Raw genomic sequence first — 24680 nt, 5'->3', positions numbered from 1 at the left:
CTTAACTGGGCCAAAATGTACTGGTCCCAATTAACCAGAATCCACTATATTTCAAGGGGAAATTTTAGGCACTGCTGTCCATAGAACAACATCTAGCAGAAGTCAGACTAGAGAAATGTAGTGAACACTGTTAGGGTAAAGGAGGTAGAGGTTGTGCTGATGCTAGAAGTGTCCTTCATTACACTGGATTCATGCATAGACCAATGCTGGGATGACATCAAAGCTGCTTAACTGATACTTACAAGGACCTGGAAGAGGGCTACCAGCAGCTGGCTGTTGGCGATGTGGTCGGTATGCAGGATGCCCAGGTTAATCCAGCTCATCAGACATCGGAAAACCTTTATCACCAACTTCTCATCATGGCTGCAACGTTCCATGTAGGCTGTCTGGAGAATTTACAGGGTAATGAGTCAAGTTTCTCAATGACACATGACAACATAAAAGCCACAGACCAGCTGACACCTTAAAGAGCTCCCTGACAAAAACGTAGGAAGGGTAAAAAAAAAAAATTATAATACCCTGGTTTGTGATAAGTTACATCGATCTGACATTATTAAGCAAATGACTGAATGCAACCAACACAGTATTGGTGTAAATAGTGTTTGATGGCTGACACAGACTCAGTGAGTTGAAGAGCATGTTTCTGTGCTGTATCTGTACAACTCTAAACATTGGCAGCTAGCCTTCTGCATCATCTACTGCAAACAAGAGAAAAGGAAGGGGGAATGAGCACCAGAAGGTGAAGGGCAGGTATGGAGTTAAGGAGAGAGGTAAATTGGAATGAAGAATGATGTAGTGGGAAAGGCGTTACCAGAAGTTTGAGACATCGACGTCTAGGCCATCAGGTTGGAGGCTACCCAGACAGAGCACAAGGTGTTGCTCCTCCAACCTGAGTGTGACCTCATCGCAACAATTGAGCAGGCCATAGACTGCCATGTCAGAATGGGAATGGGAAGTGGAATTAAAATGGGTGGCCACTGGGAGATCCCGATTTTTCTGGCAGAGTGTAGATGCTCAGCAAAGCAGCCTCCCAAGCTACATCTGGTCTCACCGATATACAGGAGACTGCACCGGGAGCACTGGATACAGAAGATGACCCCAAAAGACTCACAGGTGAAGTGTCGCCTCACCAAGAAGGACTGCTTGGGGCGCTGAATTATAGTGTGGGAAGGGTGTAGGGGCAGATGTAGCATTTGTTTTGCTTGTAAGGATAAGTGTTGGGAGGGAGATCAGTGGGGAGGAATGAATGGACAAGGAAGATGCGTAGGGAACGATCCTTGCGGAAGGCAGAAAGTGGCGGTGAGAGGGAGAGACGTACTTGGTGGTGGGATCTAACTACAATGTGTTTGAGATTATATCAAGTACATACAGACTGTGCTGGAAGTTAAGTGAGAAAGCACAGCCACAGTCAGGGTAAAGTGAAAATGCTATTATGCCAATAGGTATAGATTCTACACAAAGGGTGCGGATGAGACTGCACAGTGCCAAGGGGAGGCATGTCAAATTATGGGTGAGGTTAAAATGGTACTGACCAGGTGGATATAACTTTCTTTCCAACATCAAGTACACCCTGCACCCACCTCCCCACCATCAAGCTCTTGTTACGGTCCTCACTAATGACTGAATTATAAAACATTATCCCACCCAATAAAGAGGGAATAAAATTCAAATCCTTTCGAGGCCTGGATTTGAATCCAGTGCATTAAGCAAGCTTCTCCCCACTGCCAACCTGTTGACTCATTCACAAATCACACAATTGCTTCTCTGTTCATTTCCTAGTGGTCTAGCACCTGCAGAATCTCATGTTTATTATCTGGAGTGTTCACAAGTCTCCCGTGTATTCCCAGTCCTCTTCTGGATCCTTGTCTATTTAAACATAGAAACATAGAAAATAGGTGCAGGGGTAGGCCATTCGGCCCTTCGAGCCTGCACTGCCATTTATTATGATCATGGCTGATCATCCAACTCAGAACCCCGCCCCAGCCTTCCCTTCCTTCATGTCTATCCCTCCTGAATATTGAATATCCCTGAACGTTGAGCTCCCATCCTTGGTCACCCTGGAGCCATGTCTCTGTGATCCCAACTATATCATAATCATTAATAGCAATCTGCACTTTCAATTCATCCACCTTATTACGAATGCTCCTTGCATTGACACACAAAGCCTTCAGGCGCTCTTTTACAACTCTCTTAGCCCTTATACAATTATGTTGAAAAGTGGCCCTTTTTAATGCTTGCCCTGGATTTGTCGGCCTGCCACTTTTACTTTTCTCCTTAGTACTTTTTGCTTCTACCCTCACTTTACACCCCTCTGTCTCTCTGCACTGGTTCCCATCCCCCTGTTGTGAACTAACCTCCTCATGCCTAGCCTCTTTAATTGAATCCCACCCCCCAATTTAATCCAGGCCTTGGTTGGTGTGAAGCCTGGGAATGTTTCATCACAAAAATAGAAACATAGAAAATAGGTGCAGGAGTAGGCCATTCAGCCCTTCGAGCCTGCACCACCACTTATTATGATCATGGCTGATCATCCAACTCAGAACCCTGCCCCAGCCTTCCCTCCATACCCCCTGATCCCCGTAGCCACAAGGGCCATATCTAACTCCCTCTTAAATATAGCCAATGAACTGGCCTCAACTGTTTCCTGTGGCAGAGAATTCCACAGATTCACCACTCTCTGTGTGAAGAAGTTTTTCCTAATCTCAGTCCTAAAAGGCTTCCCCTTTATCCTCAAACTGTGACCCCTCGTTCTGGACTTCCCCAACATCGGGAACAATCTTCCTGCATCTAGCTTGTCCAATCCTTTTAGGATTTTATACATTTCAATCAGATCCCCCCTCAATCTTCTAAATTCCAACGAGTACAAGCCCAGTTCATCCAGTCTTTCTTCATATGAAAGTTCTGCCATCCCAGGAATCAATCTGGTGAACCTTCTTTGTACTCCCTCTATGGCAAGGATGTCTTTCCTCAGATTAGGGGACCAAAACTGCACACAATACTCCAGGTGTGGTCTCACCAAGGCCTTATACAACTGCAGTAGTACCTCCCTGCTCCTGTACTCGAATCCTCTCGCTATAGATGCCAGCATACCATTCGCCTTTTTCACCGCCTGCTGTACCTGCATGCCCACTTTCAATGACTGGTGTATAATGACACCCAGGTCTCGCTGCACCTCCCCTTTTCCTAATCGGCCACCATTCAGATAATAATCTGTTTTCCTATTTTTGCCACCAAAGTGGATAACTTCACACTTATCCACATTAAATTGCATCTGCCATGAATTTGCCCACTCACTCAACCTATCCAAGTCACTCTGCATCCTCCTAGCATCCTCCTCACAGCTAACACTGCCACCCAGCTTCGTGTCATCCGCAAACTTGGAGATGTTGCATTTAATTCCCTCATCCAAGTCATTAATATATATTGTAAACAACTGCGGTCCCAGCACTGAGCCTTGCGGTACCCCACTAGTCGCTGCCTGCCATTCTGAAAAGGTCCCGTTTATTCCCACTCTTTGCTTTCTGTCTGCTAATCAATTCTCCATCCACATCAATACCCTACCCCCAATACTGTGTGCTTTAAGTTTGCACACTAATCTCCTGTGTGGGACCTTGTCAAAAGCCTTTTGAAAATCCAAATATACCACATCCACTGGTTTTCCTCTATCCACTCTACTAGTTACAACCTCAAAAAATTCTATGAGATTCGTCAGACATGATTTTCCTTTCACAAATCCATGCTGACTTTGTCCGATGATTTCACCGCTTTCCAAATGTGCTGTTATCACATCTTTGATAACTGACTCCAGCAGTTTCCCCACCACCGACGTTAGGCTAACCGGTCTATAATTCCCTGGTTTCTCTCTCCCTCCTTTTTTAAAAAGTGGGGTTACATTAGCCACCCTCCAATCCTCAGGAACTAGTCCAGAATCTAACGAGTTTTGAAAAATTACCACTAATGCATCCACTATTTCTTGGGCTACTTCCTTAAGCACTCTGGGATGCAGACCATCTGGCCCTGGGGATTTATCTGCCTTCAATCCCTTCAATTTACCTAACACCACGTCCCTACTAACATGTATTTCGCTCAGTTCCTCCATCTCACTGGACCCTCTGTCCCCTACTATTTCTGGAAGATTATTTATGTCCTCCTTAGTGAAGACAGAACCAAAGTAATTATTCAATTGGTCTGCCATGTCCTTGCTCCCCATAATCAATTCACCTGTTTCTGTCTGTAGGGGACCTACATTTGTCTTTACCAGTCTTTTCCTTTTTACATATCTATAAAAGCTTTTACAGTCAGTTTTTATGTTCCCTGCCAGTTTTCTCTCATAATCTTTTTTCCCCTTCCTAATTAAGCTCTTTGTCCTCCTCTGCTGAACTCTGAATTTCTCCCAGTCCTCAGGTGAGCCACTTTTTCTGGCTAATTTGTATGCTTCTTCTTTGGAATTGATACTATCCCTAATTTCTCTTGTCAGCCACGGGTGCCAAACTGGGATGAACAATTGTTGTAGTTCATCCATGCAACCTTTAAATGCTTGCCATTGCATATCCACCAATGCTTGCCATTGCAATTCCATATTGAAATATAATGGAAGCTGTTGAAACATCTGCAGATACAGCTGGCCCAGAGATATTACAAAACATAGACCATGCAAATATGCAATCAATGCTGCTTTACACCTTTTTAAAAAAAAAAACCCTTTGTAAATTCTGTTTTTAAGTTCATTCCCGATGGAGCAGATTAACGTTGAGGATGAACAGAAGCTGACTGATCTTCAGCCTTTTCTGATCACTCTAGAGGTTTGGCTTAAGCTAAAGTTTTGGAGCATCACCGGGTAGAGAGATGCATGATCAAGGACCTGCTTTAAAATCTACAGAATGGGTTACTGGAACCAGCGTTGAATGGCAACTGACTAAGGCTTCTGCTTCCATGATTCTGCAGAAGTGGTGGGTATGCAGAATGAGCTGCCAGGGGAGGTGGTAGGAGCACATTTTGAGAGACTCTTGAACAGCCACGTGTATGAAAGAAAAATGATGTGGTAGAGAAGGGTTAGATTGGTCATTGGACAGGTTAAAAGATCAGCACAATATCATGGGCCAAAAGGCCTGGATTGTACTGTTTTAAATTTCTGAAACAATTCCGAACAGTGCAGATTTCAACACATTTGTACATACACCTCTAGTATTTTGTGTGCTGTCCAACTAAACTAATTTCCTTTTGGCCTACATAATAACCATATGCTTCCATTTGTAATGTATCATTGTTAGAGTATTTCCCAGCATTTGTGCAGGAGCTGTGCTAATATTTCTTTTAAATTGATTGTATAATGATTTGTTTTGTAATGCCTTTTGGCTTTAGTTAGGTTTAATTAAAATCTGTAGTGTAGTCAGTAATGGGGTGCTAAACATTTTTTTTCCATCAGTGTCAGAATCAAGCATTCCCAAGTAGTTGCTACGACTGGCAGATTTTGAGTGAGGCTCTCCTTACTGTGGCAGGTGCAGTCTCTGGCATGCTCCAGAAAGGAGGTTTAACCCTCCTCCAAATCGAGGCTGGAACTATTGATCTAGCAACAATGCCATTTAGCAACTGAATATTGAAAGGCCTGGATAGAGTGGACGTGGAGAGGATGTTTCCAATATTTTGGAGATACAGTGCGGAGAAAGGCCCTACCAGCCCTTCCAAGACGCACCATCAGTAAATCTTAATTTAACCCTAGCCTATTCACGGGACAAACTACAATAACCAATTAACCTACTGACTGGTAGGTCTTTGGACTGTCAGAGAAAACGCACAAATTCCACAGTAAGGACATACAAACTCCTTACCGTGGATGCTAGGACGGAAATCCCAACTCCAACACCCAGAGTTATAATAGTGTAACGCTAACCGCTATGCTACCGTGGCAATGGTGAGTGAGTCTCGGACTGGGGGCACACCCTCAGAATAAAAGGATGTCCCATTAGAACAGAGATGAGGAACTTCTTTAGCCAGAGGGTGATGAATCTGTGTAATTCATTGCCACAGACAGCTGTGGAGGCAAAATCTTTGGGTACATTTAAAGCTTAGGATAGGCTCTTGATCAATAAGGGTGTCAAAGGTTACATGGAGAAGGCAGAAGAATGTGTTGAGAGGGAAAATAACTTGGCCACGATTGAATGGTGGAACAGACTCGATAGGCTGAATGGTCTAATTCTACCCCTATGTCATATGGTCTTATAAATATACACAAGAAAACCCAACACACACAAAATGAGATTCCATGCCCACAATGAATTACCAATAAGCCGATCACCAGGCTGGCATGGTACGCCAAGTCCTCAATGACCTCTGTCCTTCGATTAGTACCAATTCGCAATGAGCGACTATGAACCTCCTCCGGGAGGACAGTTAGAATCTCCAGCAGGAACGGTAGAGCAGATTCATCATTGCCATACCTGGGGCAGACAGCACAAAGAGTGAGATTAATCACCCAAAAGTAACACATGACATCCAAACCCAGTAAGATGAAACTTGGAAGTGAATTTGAATCTGTCTGGAGCGTTAGAGGCATCCTGTTTCAAGAACTGGATTTCAATCCGGCACGAAGCTAAGTGTTTCCCCCACTGCCAACCTCTAGTCCCTTCACAAAGCACTCATACAAATTTCTCTGTTCCCTTCCTAGTGGTCACAGTTCCATAAACCAACAATAACATGGAGACAAACAAGAGCAGGAGGAAGTACTGGAAATACTTAGGGTCTCTTGCTAATACTTGAGAGCTCCAAGATGCTGGTTGGGACTGTAGATAGCTCTCCAAATCTCTTCCATTTTTCTCAAGTCTTGGTGAGATGACTGGGGACGTTTTCCCATCTTAAAAAAGTAATATCAATGGAAGCTGTTGACAAGCTTAATCTTTGCAGATACAGAAGGGTCTTGACTGAACTTCCATTTCCTGCCCAGGAACTTACAAGAAAGGAAATAAAAATATTACAATTTCCTAGGGGGTGAAAATATCAAGATTAGGGGAAAAGAATGCTGGGGTATTTTGGAGATGCCTTCCTCTATCTAAAACACCGCTGGTTGACAGGACAATATGCTGAGTGTTACAAGCTGACATACTTGATCAAGATATAGGATATTTCATGTTCTGAAAGCCATCTTCAGTGACACCTACTATTAATAAATGGACAGTAGTTCAGATTTAGTCGGTACCAGTAAACTGAGCAATTAATAGATCAAGAGAAGGCTCCCTGTTCATACATTTCAGATGCCTAACGCGAGGAAATATAATGAAATACTAGCAACCAGCAGCGGAAGGCATGTCCCCAATATACTTGGTGGCCACTGTATTAGGTACCCCCACACCAAATAAACTGTCTACTGAGTGTATATTCGTAGTCCATCAACTTGTGTGTTTAGAGATGTTTTTCTACGCATTGTAACGCTTTGTGATTTCAGTTACTGTCGCCTTCCTGTCAGCTTGAACCAATCTGGATATTTTCCACTGACCGCTCTCATTAACAAGGTATTTTCACCCACAGAACTACCGCTCACTGGACATTTTTCTGTTTTTCGCACCACTCTCTGTAAACTTTAGAGACTGTTGTGTGTGAAAATCCCAAGAGATCAGCAGTTTCTGAGATACTCGAACTGTTGCCTGGCACCAACAATCATTCCACACTCAAGGTCACTTAGATAACATTTCTTTCCTATTCTGATGATGTCTGACAACAACTGAACCTCTTGACCATGCCTGTATACTTTTACGCTTTGCGTTGCTACCACTGAGTGTAAAGGCAATACTCACTTCTCAATTAGTGTCTGGACACAGCTCTTCCACGATGTCATCTGTATGGCAAGGTCTGCAACAGCGAGAGCCAGCTATGATCCAAAGCGGAAAAAAAATGTGAGGAATTACCGTTATAAAAACAGCACGACAGAAATTTTGGGGTTAATTGATAGCAGACTTTTGTTGCAGTATCAAGGCAGCACAAGGTTGTGAGTAACCCACTCTATTAGAGGTTTGTTTAAATGTTATTGGGACAAATACTGCAGTTTATAATACGCTGAGCAGGAAACAGTGAAATCCTACAGCTCTGGACCTCTTCACAAATAGAAGTAGTCTTAAGATAACTCAATTTTTAAAGTAAAGGTTGATAGGTTCTTGATTAGTAAGAGTGTCAAAGCTTATGGGGTGAAGGCACGAAAATAGGGTTGATAGGGATAATATATTTGACATGATTGAAAGGTGGAACAGACTGGATGGGCCAAATGGCTTAATTCTGCTCCCCTGGTTTATAGTGTCCTTCCCATTCTAATGCACAGGAACAAATCCCTTTAATCAGTCAGCCTCAAGATTAGAATTTAGATCCTAATTCCTGTCTTTGACTAAGTGAATTATCAGATAAGGTTAAGATCTGCTGTCTGCAGTTCCCTACACCAGAAACATAAACAGAACAAGTGCAGTGCTAAGGTGCAGAGGATACTTAAACAAGAGTAGACAACCGAGTCCTAAAGTATGCTTAAAAAATGGGAAGGCAAGATTAATGGACAAGGCAGCAAAATATAGTTCAACATAGCAAAAGCTGCTTTCAGCATTTTCTGAAGTAATTCAGCAGGTCAGGCATCATCTATGGAAATGAATAAGTAGTTTCAGGTCGAAACACTGACAGTTTATTCATTTCCAAAGATGCTGCCTGACCTGCTGAGCACCTCCAGTATTTTGTGAATGTTGCTTTGGATTTCAGCACCTGTAGACTTCCTCAAGTGTATGGTTTCAGCATCTTTGTGTTTTTAAATGGAATACTACGCTTAGGGTGACAGGGTGGAGATGTATCACTAACAAAGGAGGCATAAGGCACTCCTTGCAAGGTCTTAGCTTGCAAGGTGTAGCATCTGCTTAGCCCCCACCTCCCCGATCAGGGTCACATGAAGCCATGGGAGCAAGTGGTGGATGGCTGTATGAGCAGCTGGTGTACATCACAAATCCTGGTTCAAACAATCTTTGAAGAGTTAATAATGGCTGGGGTCACCTGTCTTGTAAAGACACTGTCCAGAAGGCTGCAATGGCAAACCACTTCTGTAGAAAAATTTGCCAAAGACAGTAATCTGTCATAAGACCGTGACTGCCCACGTCATACAACATGGCACATAATGATGATGACCACAACTATGTTTTACAATTTATAGGAGAGATGAAATGTGAAGTGATAAGTGTCAGCAGGAACGCAATAGCAGAATAGAATGAAAAAGGTGGGTTCCACAGTGCAAGAACAATTAAGCCCAGAGAGGATTCGGAGATTCACCAGCATGCTGTTTGCTATTCAGAAATAAAGACCAGTTTGGAAAGTCTCTTCAGATTACAGAGGGAATATAGATAATGACCTAATGAGACACACTTATTGCTGGAAAGTAGCAGGTCACGTTTGGTTTCCAAACCAGAGGGGCAGACAGTTAACTGGAAGAGATTTAAATAAATTGAGGTCATTTCCTGTTTAAACAGAAAGTTGAGAAGTTCAGGAATGCATTATGCAATCAAATGGCATTGGCCTGTCAGTTAAGATATGAAAGAAAAAAAATCAGAGGGCTGGACTAACATCACAATGAGAGTTCAAATCCCACCAGGGTATTTCTGGGATTTAAATTCTGTTTGTACTCTGAAAATTGTTTTTTTTTAAAAAAAGCAAACATTGTAAGTAAAAAATACCACAAAGTTTGTTAAAACATGGAACAGTGTAGCACAAATCAGACCCTTCAGCCCATCATGTTGTGCTGACCTATATAAACCTATTCTATGATCAGTCTAACCCTTCCCTTCCCTCATACACAGCACATAACTCTCCATTTTCTTATATTCACTTGCCTAACAGTCTCTTAAATGTTCCTACTGTATCAAGCACCACACCTGACAGTGCATTCCACTCACATACCACACTGGGAAAAAAAAACTTGCCTGTCATCTTACTTTCACCTTCCATGGTTGTTCTCTGGTATTGTGCTCCAAAGAAAGGAGGCCTAGCTAATTCAATCTTTCCTCATAAAACATGTTCTCTAATCCAGGTAATATTCTTGTAATTTCCTCGCACACTCTAAAGCTTCCACTTCATTCCTATAAGGCAATCAGGACTTAACACAATACTGTGAGGTTTAACCTGAGTTTTAGAGTGGTGTCCTTTCTATATTGCACTGTAACCTACAACAACTTTCTGTACTACACACAATACCACCAAACCTCACGCCACTGCAAACTTACTAACCTGTTTTTCCGTTTCTGCATCTAAGGCATTTATAAAAATCATAAGAGTGCGGGTGCCAGAAAAGTCCTGGGAACACCACTAGTCACTAACCTCCAGGCCAAATGCACTCCACTTACTACCACCTTTAGCCTTCTGTGGGCAAGCCAATGCCACTCAGCCAAGATTCCACGCTTCATGTCTTTCTGGATGAGCTTGCTATAGGAAACCTTGTCAACAACTTACTAAGATCATATACACCACATCTACCACTCTACCTTCATCAATCTGCTTCATTAACTCCACACAAAACTCAGACAGGCTGGTGAGGTATAACCTGCTCCTTATAACACCATGTTGAGTATCCCTATTAAGATTGTTTCTCCAAAAGGTCGTATATCCTGTTTCTAAGAACCTTCTCCAATAGTTTGCCTACCACTGAACTAAAACTCACTGCTCTACAAATCCCTGGATTATTCATATTACTTTTCTTGAACATCTGCCATCCTTAAAACCTCTGGTACTACACCTGCTGCAAAGGATGCGACAATCATGATCAATGTCCTAGCAATCATTTCCCCTGCTTCCTGTAGTAGCATTGGTTATATTCCACCTGGCCCCAAGGACTTACCTATACTAATGTTTTTTCCTCAGAAGTTCCAACACTGCTTCTTTCTTAACCTTGACAAGCTCAGCACAGTGAGCTGTTCTACACTGACCTCACAGTTGTTAAAGTCCCTCTACTGAATACTGAAGTGAATTATTCAATAAGGACCTACTGTTTGTGAGGACTTTCCCCTCTTTATCCCTAAGCAGTCCAACCCTCAGTCTAGGTATTCGCCTGTAGCTTATGTATGTCTGCTGTTAAAAGCTACCCAGTTCACTGATGCGCTTGAGAAAAAGCTAGCCACCTCATCCTGTCCAACCTTTCTGTGACTCCTCATCAAATACCATTCACATGGTCAACTCTTAAATATCTCCTGAAATGGCCTGGCTGTACAACCACTCCTTTCTCAAAGAGCAAAAGGAATGGGTAAACTATTCTGGTCTGGCCAACACCAACCAGATCCTGAAAAAAGGATTTATAAGTAGCACAAGCGAGCAAAGTCAAGCACAGAATATTATGTAAAAATATATCAAAGAAAATCCAACAGTTAGATATGGGAAATAATATGATACAGGACAACAGAAAATGGAAAGAGTGTGAAGATTTACAAGAATATTGCTGGGACTTAAGTGACCCAGTTACAAATAGAGAAGGCTAGTTCCACTCCCTGAAGACTGTGGGGTGACCTCGCACAGTTGTATAAAATCATGAAGGCACAGACAGGGTGAATACACAGTCCTTTTCCCCAGGCCAAGGGAATCAAAATCTAGAGAAGGCACAGGTGAAAAAGACACAGTGACCCCAGCATCCAACACAAAATAATCTGCAGATGCTGGGGTCAAAGCAACACTCACAACACGTTGGAGGAACTCAGGTCGGGCAGCATCCATGGACGAAGGGTTCTGGCCCAAAACGTCGACTCATCGTTTCCACGGATGCTGCCCGACCTGCTGAGTTCCTCCAGCGTGTTGTGAGTGTTGCTTTGACCCTAGCATCCAGCTCCTTCAAAGTTCCTATGCACGCTACCTGTGTGACAATGGCCTGGGACAAGTCCTTCAGGCTCTCCAGATGTGTGAGCAGTGAATCACGAAGTGACGAATGCATCTCAGGGGGTAGCTCGTAAAATGAATACTGGATTTTCATCTTCATAGTCTGGGCAGCGAAGTAGCACGACTCGATGTCACGCTGGAGTCTCAACAGCTGGTCGGATATCTGCCATGAGAACATCTGGCCAGTAGAAGAGAAGCAACAGGAAGTTGTTAAAACTTACCACAGCAGCTGAAATTTAAGAGTCTTCAGAAGTTGATACAAGTTATTTCATTTGTCCAAACCTTAATTTTCTTTTACTGAAATACCATCAGACATGGAATTGGTGTTGATTTACTGTTAGCACGTGCACCATGATAGTGAGGAGCTTTAGTTCATGTGCCACCTAGATCACGACAACTACCACTGTTCCCTCTAAGCCACAAGGGTGCACAGTCGTGCATTAACTGAAATGCTCCCGTGCATACAGGCTTTGTTGGAATTTTCTTTTCTATAATGTTGATATAAAGAGCAGCACAGTTCCCAGGCCGTGTAAAAATTTCCTGCTTAGAACAAGTTCATTTATTTAATTAATTTCCACTATCTGGAAGGCTATACTTCAATGTAATAAACCACTTTTAGTCTATGTCAAGCAGCACATACCAAAGTTGCTGGTGATCGCAGCAGGCCAGGCAGTATCTCTAGGAAGCTACCTGGCCTGCTGCGTTCACCAGCAACTTTGATGTGTGTTGCTTGAATTTCCAGCATCTGCAGAATTCCTCAGGTTTGCGTTTAGTCTATGTCACCTGCCTAGTCCCTCAATATATCATCTCCAGGGACATCGCTGTGAAAACAAGCATATTGTCAAAATACTGAGAGGTATAAACAATGAACACAACCAGTTCTGGAAGCTGACAGGGGGCTGAAGTTCATCAGCCAGGACAGAAATGACAAGGGAGCCCTGCGTTTTATTCTGGTTCTTGTGTCAACTTTCAATAAAGAGAAAAACTGTAATGTTGCCACAAAAGGTAAATTCACCTAAGTTATGGACACTACTGGATTTGATATTAAAATACCAGCTTGGTAAGCATCATTGGCACCACATACGTGATTAGTCAATAATTTCTAATTGATCAGACCTCACCATCTATTCAAATGGACCAATGCTATGGGTTTCAGTCCCTTAATTCTCTTGAGGAGACCACAGGAGTAAAGTAAGTACAACAATGGAGCGTGGAGAGCTGGAATTGCACTTAATGTTAATACAAGTCAGTAAAGATACATTTCTTCTCTTTGACCACAGACAGACCAACACTGGGCTACAACACAGATCTACATTGTATATTGAACTCACCGACTTTTGGAATTCACCCAGCCAGGCTGAAGCTCTCTCTTTACCCTGTGGATCTGGATGATGGTATAAAGCTTGAACAGCTTGATAGACAGAATCTAAACTGACCTCCCCCTCCATTCTGTGATCTGGAAGTCAACGTCAACAGATGGATAAATTATTAAACTCAAACAGTGTTTTCTTCAGGCATGTTACTTCCCACTGTGCACAGCACCCTTCCTTGCCCTTGTATGTACTGATCAAGTCTGCTAACCAGTCTCCATCAGCTGAAGAATAGCTGCGATAGACTGATTCAGCTTCAGCACATCAATGATGAACTGGGCCATTAGGTACTCATTGTGACTGTTCAGGTATTTGTGAATCACACATACAATAGTGTCTCATGAGCTATAGAAAAACAAACTAAGGAGCATCTCCTTAGTACTGGATGGAAAAGCCTCATCCTGAGAATAGATGCGGCAGAGATGGAGTAATGGAGAGAAGGGGTTGGCATTTTATAAATTACAGCGTGGGAAGAGGTACAGTCCTCTGTGAGAATCAGTGAGTTTATAAAAGATATCAGTAGATAAGCTGTCTCCAGGGATGCAGATAGAGACAGAGGGATCAACAAAGGGGAAGGAGGTGTCGAAAATGGAGGGCAGGATGCAAGTTGGAGGCAAAGCTAATAAAGTGTATGAGCACCAATGCAGTCATCGATGTAGCGTACGAAAAGTTGGGGAGTGATACTAGTGTAGGCTTGGAACACAGACTATTCCACGTAGCTGGCAAAAAGGCGGCAGGCATAGCTTGGACCCATGTGAGTGCTCACAGCTACACCTTTTGTTTGAAAGAACAGGGAGGAACTGAAGGAAAAATTGAGAGAAGGCCAGTTCTACCAGACGGAGGAGAACTGGTGGGTCTGGTGTCCAGAAAGAAGCAGAGAGCTTTGAAGTGGTTTGGTCTGGTGTTAAGGAAACTTGTGCTCGATAAGCCACAGATAGAGTACTTTGTACGCATTTTTCTGTCACATTTTATTTATTTATTTAGAGATACAGCACAGTCCTTATGGCCCAATGAACCCGCGCCACCCAATTACACTTGTGACCAATTAACTTGCTAATCTTTAGAACATGGATGGAAACGGGAAAACCTGGAACAAATCCACGTGGTCACGGAGAGAGTGTATAGACTCAAGGCCACAGTGGAATTGAACCCAGGTCACTGGCGCTGTAAACGCACTGTGCTAACTGCTATGCTACCGTGCTGCCCCAGGAATAATGTGATAAGGCTCAGTACATTGGCACGAATTTGCTGTCTGGTAGCACTGAGACCTGGGCTCAGTCCTGATTTCCGGTACTGTGTGTGTGCGCAAAGATTACACATTGTCTCAGTGATTACATGGTGGTCTCCCATATCCCAGAGATGTGAGAGTTGATGGATTACTTGGTCATTATATTTCACCTCTAGTATGTGGGTAAGTAGTGGAACTGGGGGAGATGTGAAGAGTTAATGTGAGTGTGAGGAAAATAAAAGTGGGATTGCTGTAGGAATAATTTTAAAGGATCAGTTGAGACACACCTGATGGGCTGAAGAGTTAGCTGCATTGGTGGGATTAGGGCAGAGTTTCCCAGTCTTTATTTATGCCAGCGGTCCCCAACCACCAAAAGCATGCGCAACCGGGCCGCGAGGAAATGATATGATTTGGCGATAGGAGTCAGCTGCACCTTTCCGCATTCCCTGACATGCCCACTGTTGAGCTTGAACTTACGAGAGGTCATTAACAGCGCGTCATCCATGTCAGCGCGGGAAGGAGATCAACTTCTCGAGCTTGCAAATGACGGTGGGCTGAAAAGTATGTTTATATAACATCTCTGCCGGCATTCTGGATCAAAGTCAAGGCTAAATATCCTGAGATAGAAACAAAAGCACTGAAACGTTGCTTTCATTTCCAACATTTTTCTGCGAAGCGGAGTTTTCTGCAATGAATGCAACGAAAACCAAATTGTGGAATAGACTGGACATAAGGAACCCCCTTCGAGTATCGCTGTCTCCCATCACCCCTTGATAGGACCGTCTTGTTGCAGGAAAACAAGCCCAGGGCTCCCACTGATTCAGCGATATTGGTGTGTTGCAATGATTTTACATGTCCATACGGGGAAAATATGCGCTGTGTGTTTAACATCCAAACAATACTTAAAGTGTTATGATGCTACTGACTTATTTATATAACCATATAACAATTACAGCACGGAAACAGGCGATCTCGCCCTTCTAGTCCGTGCCGAACACTACTCTCACCTAGTCCCACCGACCTGCACTCAGCCCATAACCCTCCATTCCTTTCCTGTCCATATACCTGTCCAATTTTTCTTGAAATTATAATATCAAACCTGCCTCTACCACTTCTACTGGAAGTTCGTTCAACACTTACTTGAAGCTCCCCTGATAATTGACTTATCGCTATATTCATGCGAGGAAAATATGTGCTGTGTGTTTAATATTAAATTCGTTAGATAAATCATTTTAGAAACGAAATTGAGTGTATTAGCTACCTATCACCTATACTCTGGTCGTGATTAACCCCTCCCCCCCAATAGAATCGCCAAAAATGATTTGCAGAAAACAAAAAAATCGGCTGGTACACGCATGCGCACTGGTACCCACGCAAGGCTTCATGGTCATTGTAGTCTTTCTCTGGGTAAACACAACGTATTTGACTGCTACTCTTGTCCATTGGCAACTCTACCTCCACCGGGTCGGCCAGTCCGCAAGAATATTGTCAATATTAAACCAGTCCGCAGTGCAAAGAAGGTTGGGGACCCCTGATTTATGCCATAGGCCAATACCAAGAACCTGGTTTAGAGTAGCACAGGTACAGGGTCCATCAAAGATTAAGACAGATTTTCTTCCCTGAGAATATTAGTTCACAAAATTAGATTTATGGTAAAACATCTATTTGAGTCATAGAGCAATATAGCATTGAATCAGATTCTGCAGCTCAACCAGTCTGTGGTGATCAGTGTCTACCCAGCTGGTCCCAATTTCCTGTGTTTGGCCCATATCCCTCCGAGCCCCACCCCTACACGTACCCAAGTGCTTCTGAAATGATGCTACTGTACCTGCCTCAACCCGTCACTACGGCAGCTCATTCCTTGTACTCACCAGCCTCCCTGTGGAAAAAGTTGCCTCTCAGATTTCTTTTAAATCTGGACACCCTGTCCTGGGGGTGGGGGAAGAGCAGAAGGCTGCTACTGCCCACCGGATCTAAATGCCTCGTGTAATCTTAAACATTTTCTGAGATCAGACCTGGCCGGCTCCAGGCCCTCTAGTAATGGCAGCATGATTGTAAATCTTTTCTGCATTCTTTTTGGTTGAATCACATCTTTCCATTACAGTGTGACCAAAACTGTACATGGTTCTGCAACTTCAAGAATGATATTTGTACCAACTCATTGCCTGGATTAATGAAGGCTACCATGCTAAACCCGTAGTTTTCACTACACTGTCCAGCTGCAACGCTGCATTCAATGAACTCTGCATTCGTGTTCCTAGGTCCCTCCATTTCACTATACTCCCTAGTGTCCTAGCATTCAGAGCACAAGTGTGATGCTGGTTTAGGTTTCCAAGCGACTTTACCTTGAGCTTAACTGTATTGAAATCCATCTGCCACTCCTTGGCCTAATTCCCTAACTGACCAAGAGCCCCTTGTAATGTACAATAACCTTCTCTATCAAAGAATCTCCTAACTTTTGTGTCATTTGCAAATTTACTGATCAAGCCTGTGCATCTGCATCAAGTTCATTTATATAAATAACAAATAACTATAATCCCGACACTGACCTCAGCGTCACATTACTAGTCACTGGCCTCCTGAGAAACAGCCTTCAATCACCATCCTGTGCTTCCTACCTCTGAGCCAACTGTGAATCCACCTGACGACGATCAAGCAGGATTCCACAGGATCTCACAGTCCAGGCCAGCCTGGTATGTGGGATCTTGTTATAGACAACATCCACTCACTTACCCTCATCTTCCTTTTTGGATATTTCAAAAAAAACATCTCTAGAAGTTTCATTAAGCATGATTTCCCATGTACAAAGCCATGCTAACTCCTATTTAGATTCTGTCTGTCCAAATGTTGGTAGATCCTAAGAACACACACAAAATGCTGAAGGAATCAGCAGGCCAGGCAGCAAAAAGATGAGTAGTTTTAAAAGGTGGGGGAGGTGAGAGAGAAACACAAGATGATGGGTGAAACTGGGAGAAGAATGGATGAAGTGAAGAGCTGGGAAGTTGATTGGTGAAAGAGATACAGGGCTGGAGAAGGGAGAGTCTGATAGCAGAGTACAGAAAGCCATGGGAAAAAAAGAAAATGGGGAGACAATGGGAAGGCACAAACAGGTGTGAGAGGTAAAGGGGCTTGGGGAATGGTGGGGGAGGGGCATTTCCGGAAGTTCAGGATATCAATGTTCATGCCATCAGGTTGGAGGTTACCCAGACAGAATATAAGGTGTTGTTCCTCCAATCTGAGTGTGGCCTAGCTCATCGCGACAGTAGAGGAGGCCATGGATTAGCATATCGGAATGAGAAGTGGGATTAAAATGGGTGCCTACTGGGAGATCCAGCTTCTTATGGCAGATGGAGTGTAGGTGCTCGGCACAGCAGTCCCCAATCTACATCGGGTCTCACTGATAACCAGAAGACTGTACCGGGCACAGCATATGACCCTAACAGAGTCACCGATGAAGTGTTGCCCCACCTGGAAGGACAAGGACCCTGAATGGTAGTGAGGGAGGAAGTGTAGGGGCAGGTGTAGCATATGTTCCACTTAGAAGGATAAGTGCCAGGACGGAGGGATGAATGGACTAGGGAGTTGGATAAATCCTTGTAGAAGCAAAAAATGTGGGGGGGGGTGGAGGGAAAGGGATGCTTGGTGGTGGGATCCAGTTGGAGATGGTGGAAGTTCCAGAAAGTTCTGTGCTGGACGCAGAGGCCAGTGGGGTGGTAGGTGAGGACCAGAGGAACCCTATCCCAGGCAGGAGGATGGGGTGAGAGCAGACGTGCATGAAATGAAAGAGATGCAGTTGAGGACAGCGTTGAACTCTCATATCCCTTTTGCCAATCACCTGTCCAGCTCTGGGCTCCATCCCTCCCCCTCCTGTCTTCTCCTATCATTTTGGATCTCCCCCTCCCCCTCTCACTTTCAAATCTCTTACTAACTCTTCCTTCAGTTAGTCCTGACGAAGGGTCTTGGCCTGAAACGTCGACTGTACCTCTTCCTAGAGATGCTGCCTGGCCTGCTGCGTTCACCAGCAACTTTGATGTGTGTTGCTCGAATTTCCAGCATCTGCAGAATTCCTGTTGTTTGCCTTTTACTTGCTACTGCTTCTTGAAACAATGGAACAACATTCACCAGCTTCCTGTCTTTAAGCACTTCAACAGTAGCTAATGATGAAGCAAATATCATCGCAAGAGCCTCCACATTTTCCTCTCTGAGGATGCACTTGGTCAGACCTACGGAATTTATCTACCTAATTTGCTAGCAGGCTGCAAATCGCACCTTCCTGATAATATGAATGTTCTCCAAAACATAGAACACTCAGCAGTACAGGCCCTTTGGCTCCTGATGTTGTGTCAACCTTTTAACCTCTCAATCTAACCCTTCCCTCTCCCATAGCCCTCTATTTTTCTTTCATCTGCCTAGCTACGCGACTGTTAAATACCCCTCATGTATCTGCTTCTATCACTACCCCTGGCAGCACATTCCACGCACCCACCACTCTTGCCTACCTCTGATACTTCCCCTATACTTTCCTCCAATCATCTTAAAATTATCCCCTCTTGTGTTAGCCATTTCTGCCCTGGGGTCAAAAGGTGCTGCCTATATACTTCATCAATGCCTATCATCTTGTATACCTCTATCAAGTCATCTCTAATCCTCCATCCCTTCAGAGAGAAAACCCCTAGTTCACTCAAGACATGTGCCCTCTAATCGAGGTAGCACCATGGTAAATCACTTTCACCCTCTCAAGATTCCACATCATTTCTATAATGAGATAACCAGAACTGACTACAACACTCCAGCTGGCCCAAACACAATTTTGTAGAGCTGCAGCATTATCCTACAGCTCTTGAACTCAATCCCCTGGCTAATGACTATACGCCTTCTTGAGCATCCTAACAGCTTGGTGCAGGGTAACCCTATCAACTGCACCCGCCACTTCTCAACCCAGTTCAGCATCCTGCCAAAGCCCCTTTGTAACCTATGATAACCCTCTACACTATCCACACCACCTACTTCATGACACCTACGTCTCCTACTAATCCACCCTTCCACTCCCTCATCCCAGTCATTTACAAATATTACAAAGAGCAGGGGTCCCAAAACAGATTGCTGCAGAACACCTCTGGTCACCGACCTCCAGGCTCCATCTACCACCTTCTGCCTTGTGTAGGCAAGCCATTTCTAAATCCACACAGCCAAGTTTCCTGGATCCCATGCCTCTTGACCTTCTAAAAGTGCCTACGTGGGGAATCTTGTCACCACATTCACTACACTGCTGTCTTCATTTTGTTTCACATATCTCTTGAGCAGCTGTGATTTTCCCTTCAGTAAACACAATACCTCAGGGGTATGTTCAAGACATTACTTCCTCCAAGCAAAACCCAATGGCAGCGATCCTTCACTACCAGATGAACTCAATGCCTTCTATGCAGGCTTTGAAAGGGAGAACACAACTATAGCTGTAAAGATCCCTGCTGCACCTGATGACCCTGTCATCTCTGTCTCAGAGGCTGATGTTAGGCTGTCTTTAAAGAGAATAGACCCTCGCAAGGCAGAAGATCCCGATGGAATACCTGGTAAGGCTCCGAAAACTTGTGCCAACCAGCTGGCGGGAGTATTCAAGGAGATTTTCAACCTCTCACTGCTACAGGCAAAAGTTCCCATTTGCTTCAAAAAAGGCAACAATTATACCAGTGCCTAAGAAGAATAATGTAAGCTGCCTTAATGAGTATCACCCAGTGGCACTCACATCTACAGTGATGAAATGCTTTGAGAGGTTGGCCATGACTAGACTGACCACCTGCCTCAGCAAGGATCTGGACCCATTGTAATTTGCCTATCACCACGATAGGTCAACAGCAGATGCAATCTCAATGCCTCTTCACAAGGTTTTAGACCACCTGGACAACACAAACACCCATGTCAGGATGCTGTTCATCGACTATAGCCAGCATTTAATACCATCATTCCCACAATTTTGATTGAGTAGTTGTAGAACCTGGGCCTCTATACCTCCCTCCGTAATTGGATCCTCGACTTCCTAACCGGAAGACCACAGTCTATGCGGATTGGCAGTAATGTCTCTTCCTCGCTGATGGTCAACATTGGTGCACCTCGGGTGTGTGCCTAGACCACTGCTCTACTCTATGTGTGGCTAGGCGTAGTTCAAATACCATCTATAAATTTGCTGACAATACAACCATTGTTGGTAGAATCTCAGGTGGTGACGAGAGGGCGTACAAGAGTGAGATTGCCAACTAGTGGAGTGGTGCTGCAGCAACAATCTGGTACTCAATGTCAGTAAGACGAAAGAGCTGATTGTGGACTTTCGGAAGGGCAAGACGAAGAAACACATACCAATCCCCATAGGTGGATCAGAAGTGGAGAGAGTGAGCAGTTTCAAGTTCCTAGGTATCAAGATCCGAGGACCTAACCTGATCCCAACATATCGATGCAGTTGTAAAGAAGGCAAGACAGCGGCTATACTTCTAATAGTCTGAAGAGATTTGATATGTTAACAAATACACTCACAAACTTCTATAGATGCTCTCCTTCTTCAAAGAAGGGGGCTTTTCTTCCTCCACTATCAATGCTGCCTCACCCACATTCTTACATTCTGCGCATGTCTGCCCTCACCACCAGATAGGGTTCCTCTAGTTCTCACCTACCGTTCCACTAGCCCCCGCATCCAGCACATAATTCTCCATAACTTCCACCATCTCCAATGGGACCCCACCACCAACCACATCTTTCTGCTCACTACAGGGATTGCTCCCTACGCAACTCCCTTGTCCATTCGTCCCTACTCACTGATCTCCCTCCTGGTACTTATACTTGCAAGTGGAACAAGTGTTACCCACTGTTACACCTCCTCCCTCACTACTATTCAGGGCCCCTTCCAAGTGAGGTGACAGTTCACCTATGAGCTTGACTGTATCTAGTGCTCCCAGTGTGGCCTCCTCCATATTGGTGAGACCAGACATAGATTAGGAGACGGCTTCACCAAGCATCTACGTCCACCAGAATAAGTCGGATCTCCTGGTGGCCACTCATTTTAATTCTACTTCCCATTCTGACATGTTAGTCCACGGCCTCCTCTACTGCTGCGATAAGGCCACTCAGGAGCAACACCTTATATTCCGTCTGGGTAGCCACCAACCTGATGGCATGAACATCGATTTCTTGAACTTCCAGTAATTACCGCCGCCCCCCCCGCACCATTCTCATTTTTCTCTCTCACCTGATCTCCTTAACTGCCCAACTCCTCCCACTGGTGCTCCTCCCCCTCCCTTTCTTACATGGCCTTCTGTCCTTTCCTCAGATTCCCCTTTCTCCAGCCCTTTATCTCTTCCACCAATCAACTTCCAGCTCTTTACTTCACCCCTCTCCCATTACACCCATCACCTGCCATCTTTTACTTCTTCCTCTCCTCCTCCACCTTCTTACTCTGACTTCCCATTTTTTCCCTCCAGTCCTGATCAAGGGTCTCAGCCCAAGACATCTTTGACTCTTTTCCACAGATGCCGCTGGCCTGCTGAGTTCCTCCAGTTTTTTGTGTGCGTTGCACAAGTTTCGTGCCTTTAATCAGTTCTGTGAGTTTACAGATCAGTGAATGGCTAATTAATAAAATAATAATTCATAAAATGCTTTTCACAACCTAGGGTGTGCTTTGACATTAGCAGAGAGAAGCAGACAGAGCAAGAGAATTTAAAAAAAAGCACACTTGTTCAGACTTGTGTAGTGATGTTCAGCTGCAGAAACTCACCACACAGGCCCACACCCAGCAGATCCTTCCAGAAATAAAACAGTTCTGACTGCAACTGCCCGGTGTCCGTGGCTTTGATGTTAAACCAAGATCAGCCACCCACTGTTACTGACCATCCCTACCCTCCAGCAGTCAGCGAGGTGCTCGGGAAGGTGCAGCCCCCGTTACACCTCCACAATAGTCTACCCAAGAGGGTTATGCAGACTTGGTTACTGAGTATATTCAAGCTGAGACCGACAGAGATAATTAGGGATACGATGGTTGTGAAGTTTGTACATTGTCTACCATCCTGATAGTAGCCTCCAACCTGATGGCATGAACATTGATTTCTCTAACTTCCATTAATGCCCCTCCTCCCCTTCTTACCCCATCCCTAATTTTTAATTTTTTTTTCTCTTTCCCTCTCACAATAACTCCTTGCCTGTTCTCCATCTTCCTCTGGTGCTCCCCTCCCCCTTTCTTTCTCCCTAGGCCTCCCGTCCCATGATCCTCTCCCTTCTCCTGCCTTGTATCCCTTTTGCCAATCAACTGTCCAGCTCTTGGCTCCATCCCTCCCCCTCCTGTCTTCTCCTATCATTTTGGATCTCCCCCTCCCCCTCTCAAATCTCTTACTATCTCCTTTTTCCATTAGTCCTGACGAAGGGTCTCGACCCGAAACATCGACTGTACTTCTTCCTATACAGGCTGCCTGGCCTGCTGCATTCCACCAGCTTTTGTGTGTGTTGCTACCATCCTGATGATGCTTTTACTCAAATATTGTGAATAAAATATTTTATTCATGATTTAGAAATAGCTCCCTCCCACTGCCAGATTTCTGTACAGTCCATGAATGCCACCTTACTTTTTCTCTATTTATTACTCTTTGTGCCTTATAGCAATTATGTCTTGCTGTGTACTGCTGCCACACAAAAAAAATCATATAAGTTGAGACTGAGATTATAATGCAACTGCAACCTTTTCCATTCTGTCACATAAGGCAGGTATTACCTGACACAAGGCGTAAAGTGCAAGTTGCTATCTACTTCACAGAGAAAACAGAACCAAAATGAATCGTTGCTTTTCTAAACGTTAACAACTCTTCCCCCACCCCATGGCAAGCAGTACTTAGTAGGCTCTCTGCCGTGGTAACATGGGTGATGCTGGTTTTGAATCCTGGTTCTATAAAACACTCACTCGCTGCCCATTATCCAATGGGCATCCCGGGCACACAATGTTTTTGGTTCAGGCTGGGATTATGGCCACGGTTCGCCACATGTGTCTGTCCACACAACTGGAAAGCCCTTCCACCACACCCCGTGTACCCAGGGCTAACACCTTACCCTTCCATTGGGTCGCCCCACTAATCATGGGGTCTTGCTGTGTGAGAATGACGCCTCGTTCCCCTGTAACATGGGCTGCACCGCGCTGACTGCAGAGGTGGGGCGGGTGATCTCGGCTTCACACCATGCCACGGACACCAGGTAGTTGCACTCAGAGCCCTATTATTTCTAGAAGGTTCCGCTGGGTGGAGGCGCCGGTTGAGAGCCAACCAGGATGCGCCCCCGGTTTGTGACGAGACCCTCGGCCATGGATCCCTCTGGCCAGAGCAAAGCCCCGTCTCCCCCGTGACCACAATACCCGCTCACCTCTCGGCGGACCCCAGCCGTCCCGTCGCTGCTAGCCTCTCCGACCACCAGCTCCGCTGCGCGGCGCCGCGTGATGACCTCACAGAGATGCTCCGCCCCCAGATCTGTCATCCTATCCTTCTGATTGGTCTCCACTCAGCGATTGACGCGGCTAAACCGCCCACCTTTCGCCCATTGGACTGCATTTATTTTATTGATGAAAGGTCTCGGCTCGAAACATCGATTGTGTGCTCCTTTCCACTGATGCTGCCTGAGCAGCTGAGTTTCTCCAGCATTTCGTGTGTGCTGCTTTGGATTTCCAGCATCTGCAGATTTTTATTGATAATTGGCGCGCTTTGTAGATACCGCGTTCTGGTTGGACAAGGTAAACGTCAATCACCAATAACAGCCTCAATATTGAGATGTTATTGGTTACTGCTTTCCAGAGACGCGAATCTCTTCCATCCTATTGGGGAACACGGAGTTCAATCAAATACGTCTCCGCCTCCGTCCCTTTCCATAAAGTCAATTTCAATTTTGTTGTAACTTTTTTTTAAAAAAGAAAGCAACATTGTCTTGCGAATTAAAAAATAACTGAATTGGTATCAGGCCACCGACATTCTTTATTTCCTTTGCTCTGAACGAGGTCCCAAAGTGGAGGCGTCGTCCCGAGCAGCACACACGCACATGTTGGAGCACCTCAGCTCAGCGAGCCAGGCGGTGTCGATCCCCACCCTTCCTCAGGACTGGAAAGGAAGAGAGAAGACACCAGAATAAAAAAGATAGGGAGGGGAAGAGAACAAACTAGAAGGTGATGGGTGAAGCCAGGTAGGGGGGGAAGGTAAGGGACT

At 44.7% G+C, this 24680-nt stretch overlaps 1 protein-coding gene across 3 annotated transcripts in view; it reads right to left on the bottom strand.

Annotated features, from left to right (window-relative positions):
* The window catches only part of LOC140205014 (transportin-3-like), a 96065-nt gene extending 72129 nt beyond the window's left edge, over positions 1-23936 (bottom strand). For all 3 annotated transcript variants that reach the window (XR_011887731.1, XR_011887732.1, XM_072272073.1), the window contains exons 1-6: positions 23851-23936; positions 13200-13324; positions 11846-12046; positions 7788-7861; positions 6281-6437; positions 243-386 (exon numbers count right to left, since the gene is read on the bottom strand). Coding sequence is in view for 1 of the 3 variants with exons in the window: in XM_072272073.1 (XP_072128174.1) it covers positions 243-386; positions 6281-6437; positions 7788-7861; positions 11846-12046; positions 13200-13316 (693 nt within the window). In the remaining 2 variants the exon portion in view is untranslated. The remainder of the gene's footprint in view (positions 1-242; positions 387-6280; positions 6438-7787; positions 7862-11845; positions 12047-13199; positions 13325-23850) is intronic.
* Positions 23937-24680: the final 744 nt, after the last annotated feature.

The sequence above is a fragment of the Mobula birostris genome, chromosome 11 (assembly GCF_030028105.1).
Source record: "Mobula birostris isolate sMobBir1 chromosome 11, sMobBir1.hap1, whole genome shotgun sequence".
Classification (NCBI taxonomy): Eukaryota; Metazoa; Chordata; class Chondrichthyes; order Myliobatiformes; family Myliobatidae; genus Mobula; species Mobula birostris.
The sequence above is the reverse complement of the archived record's forward strand: the minus strand, read 5'-3'. Positions and strand labels throughout refer to the sequence as shown.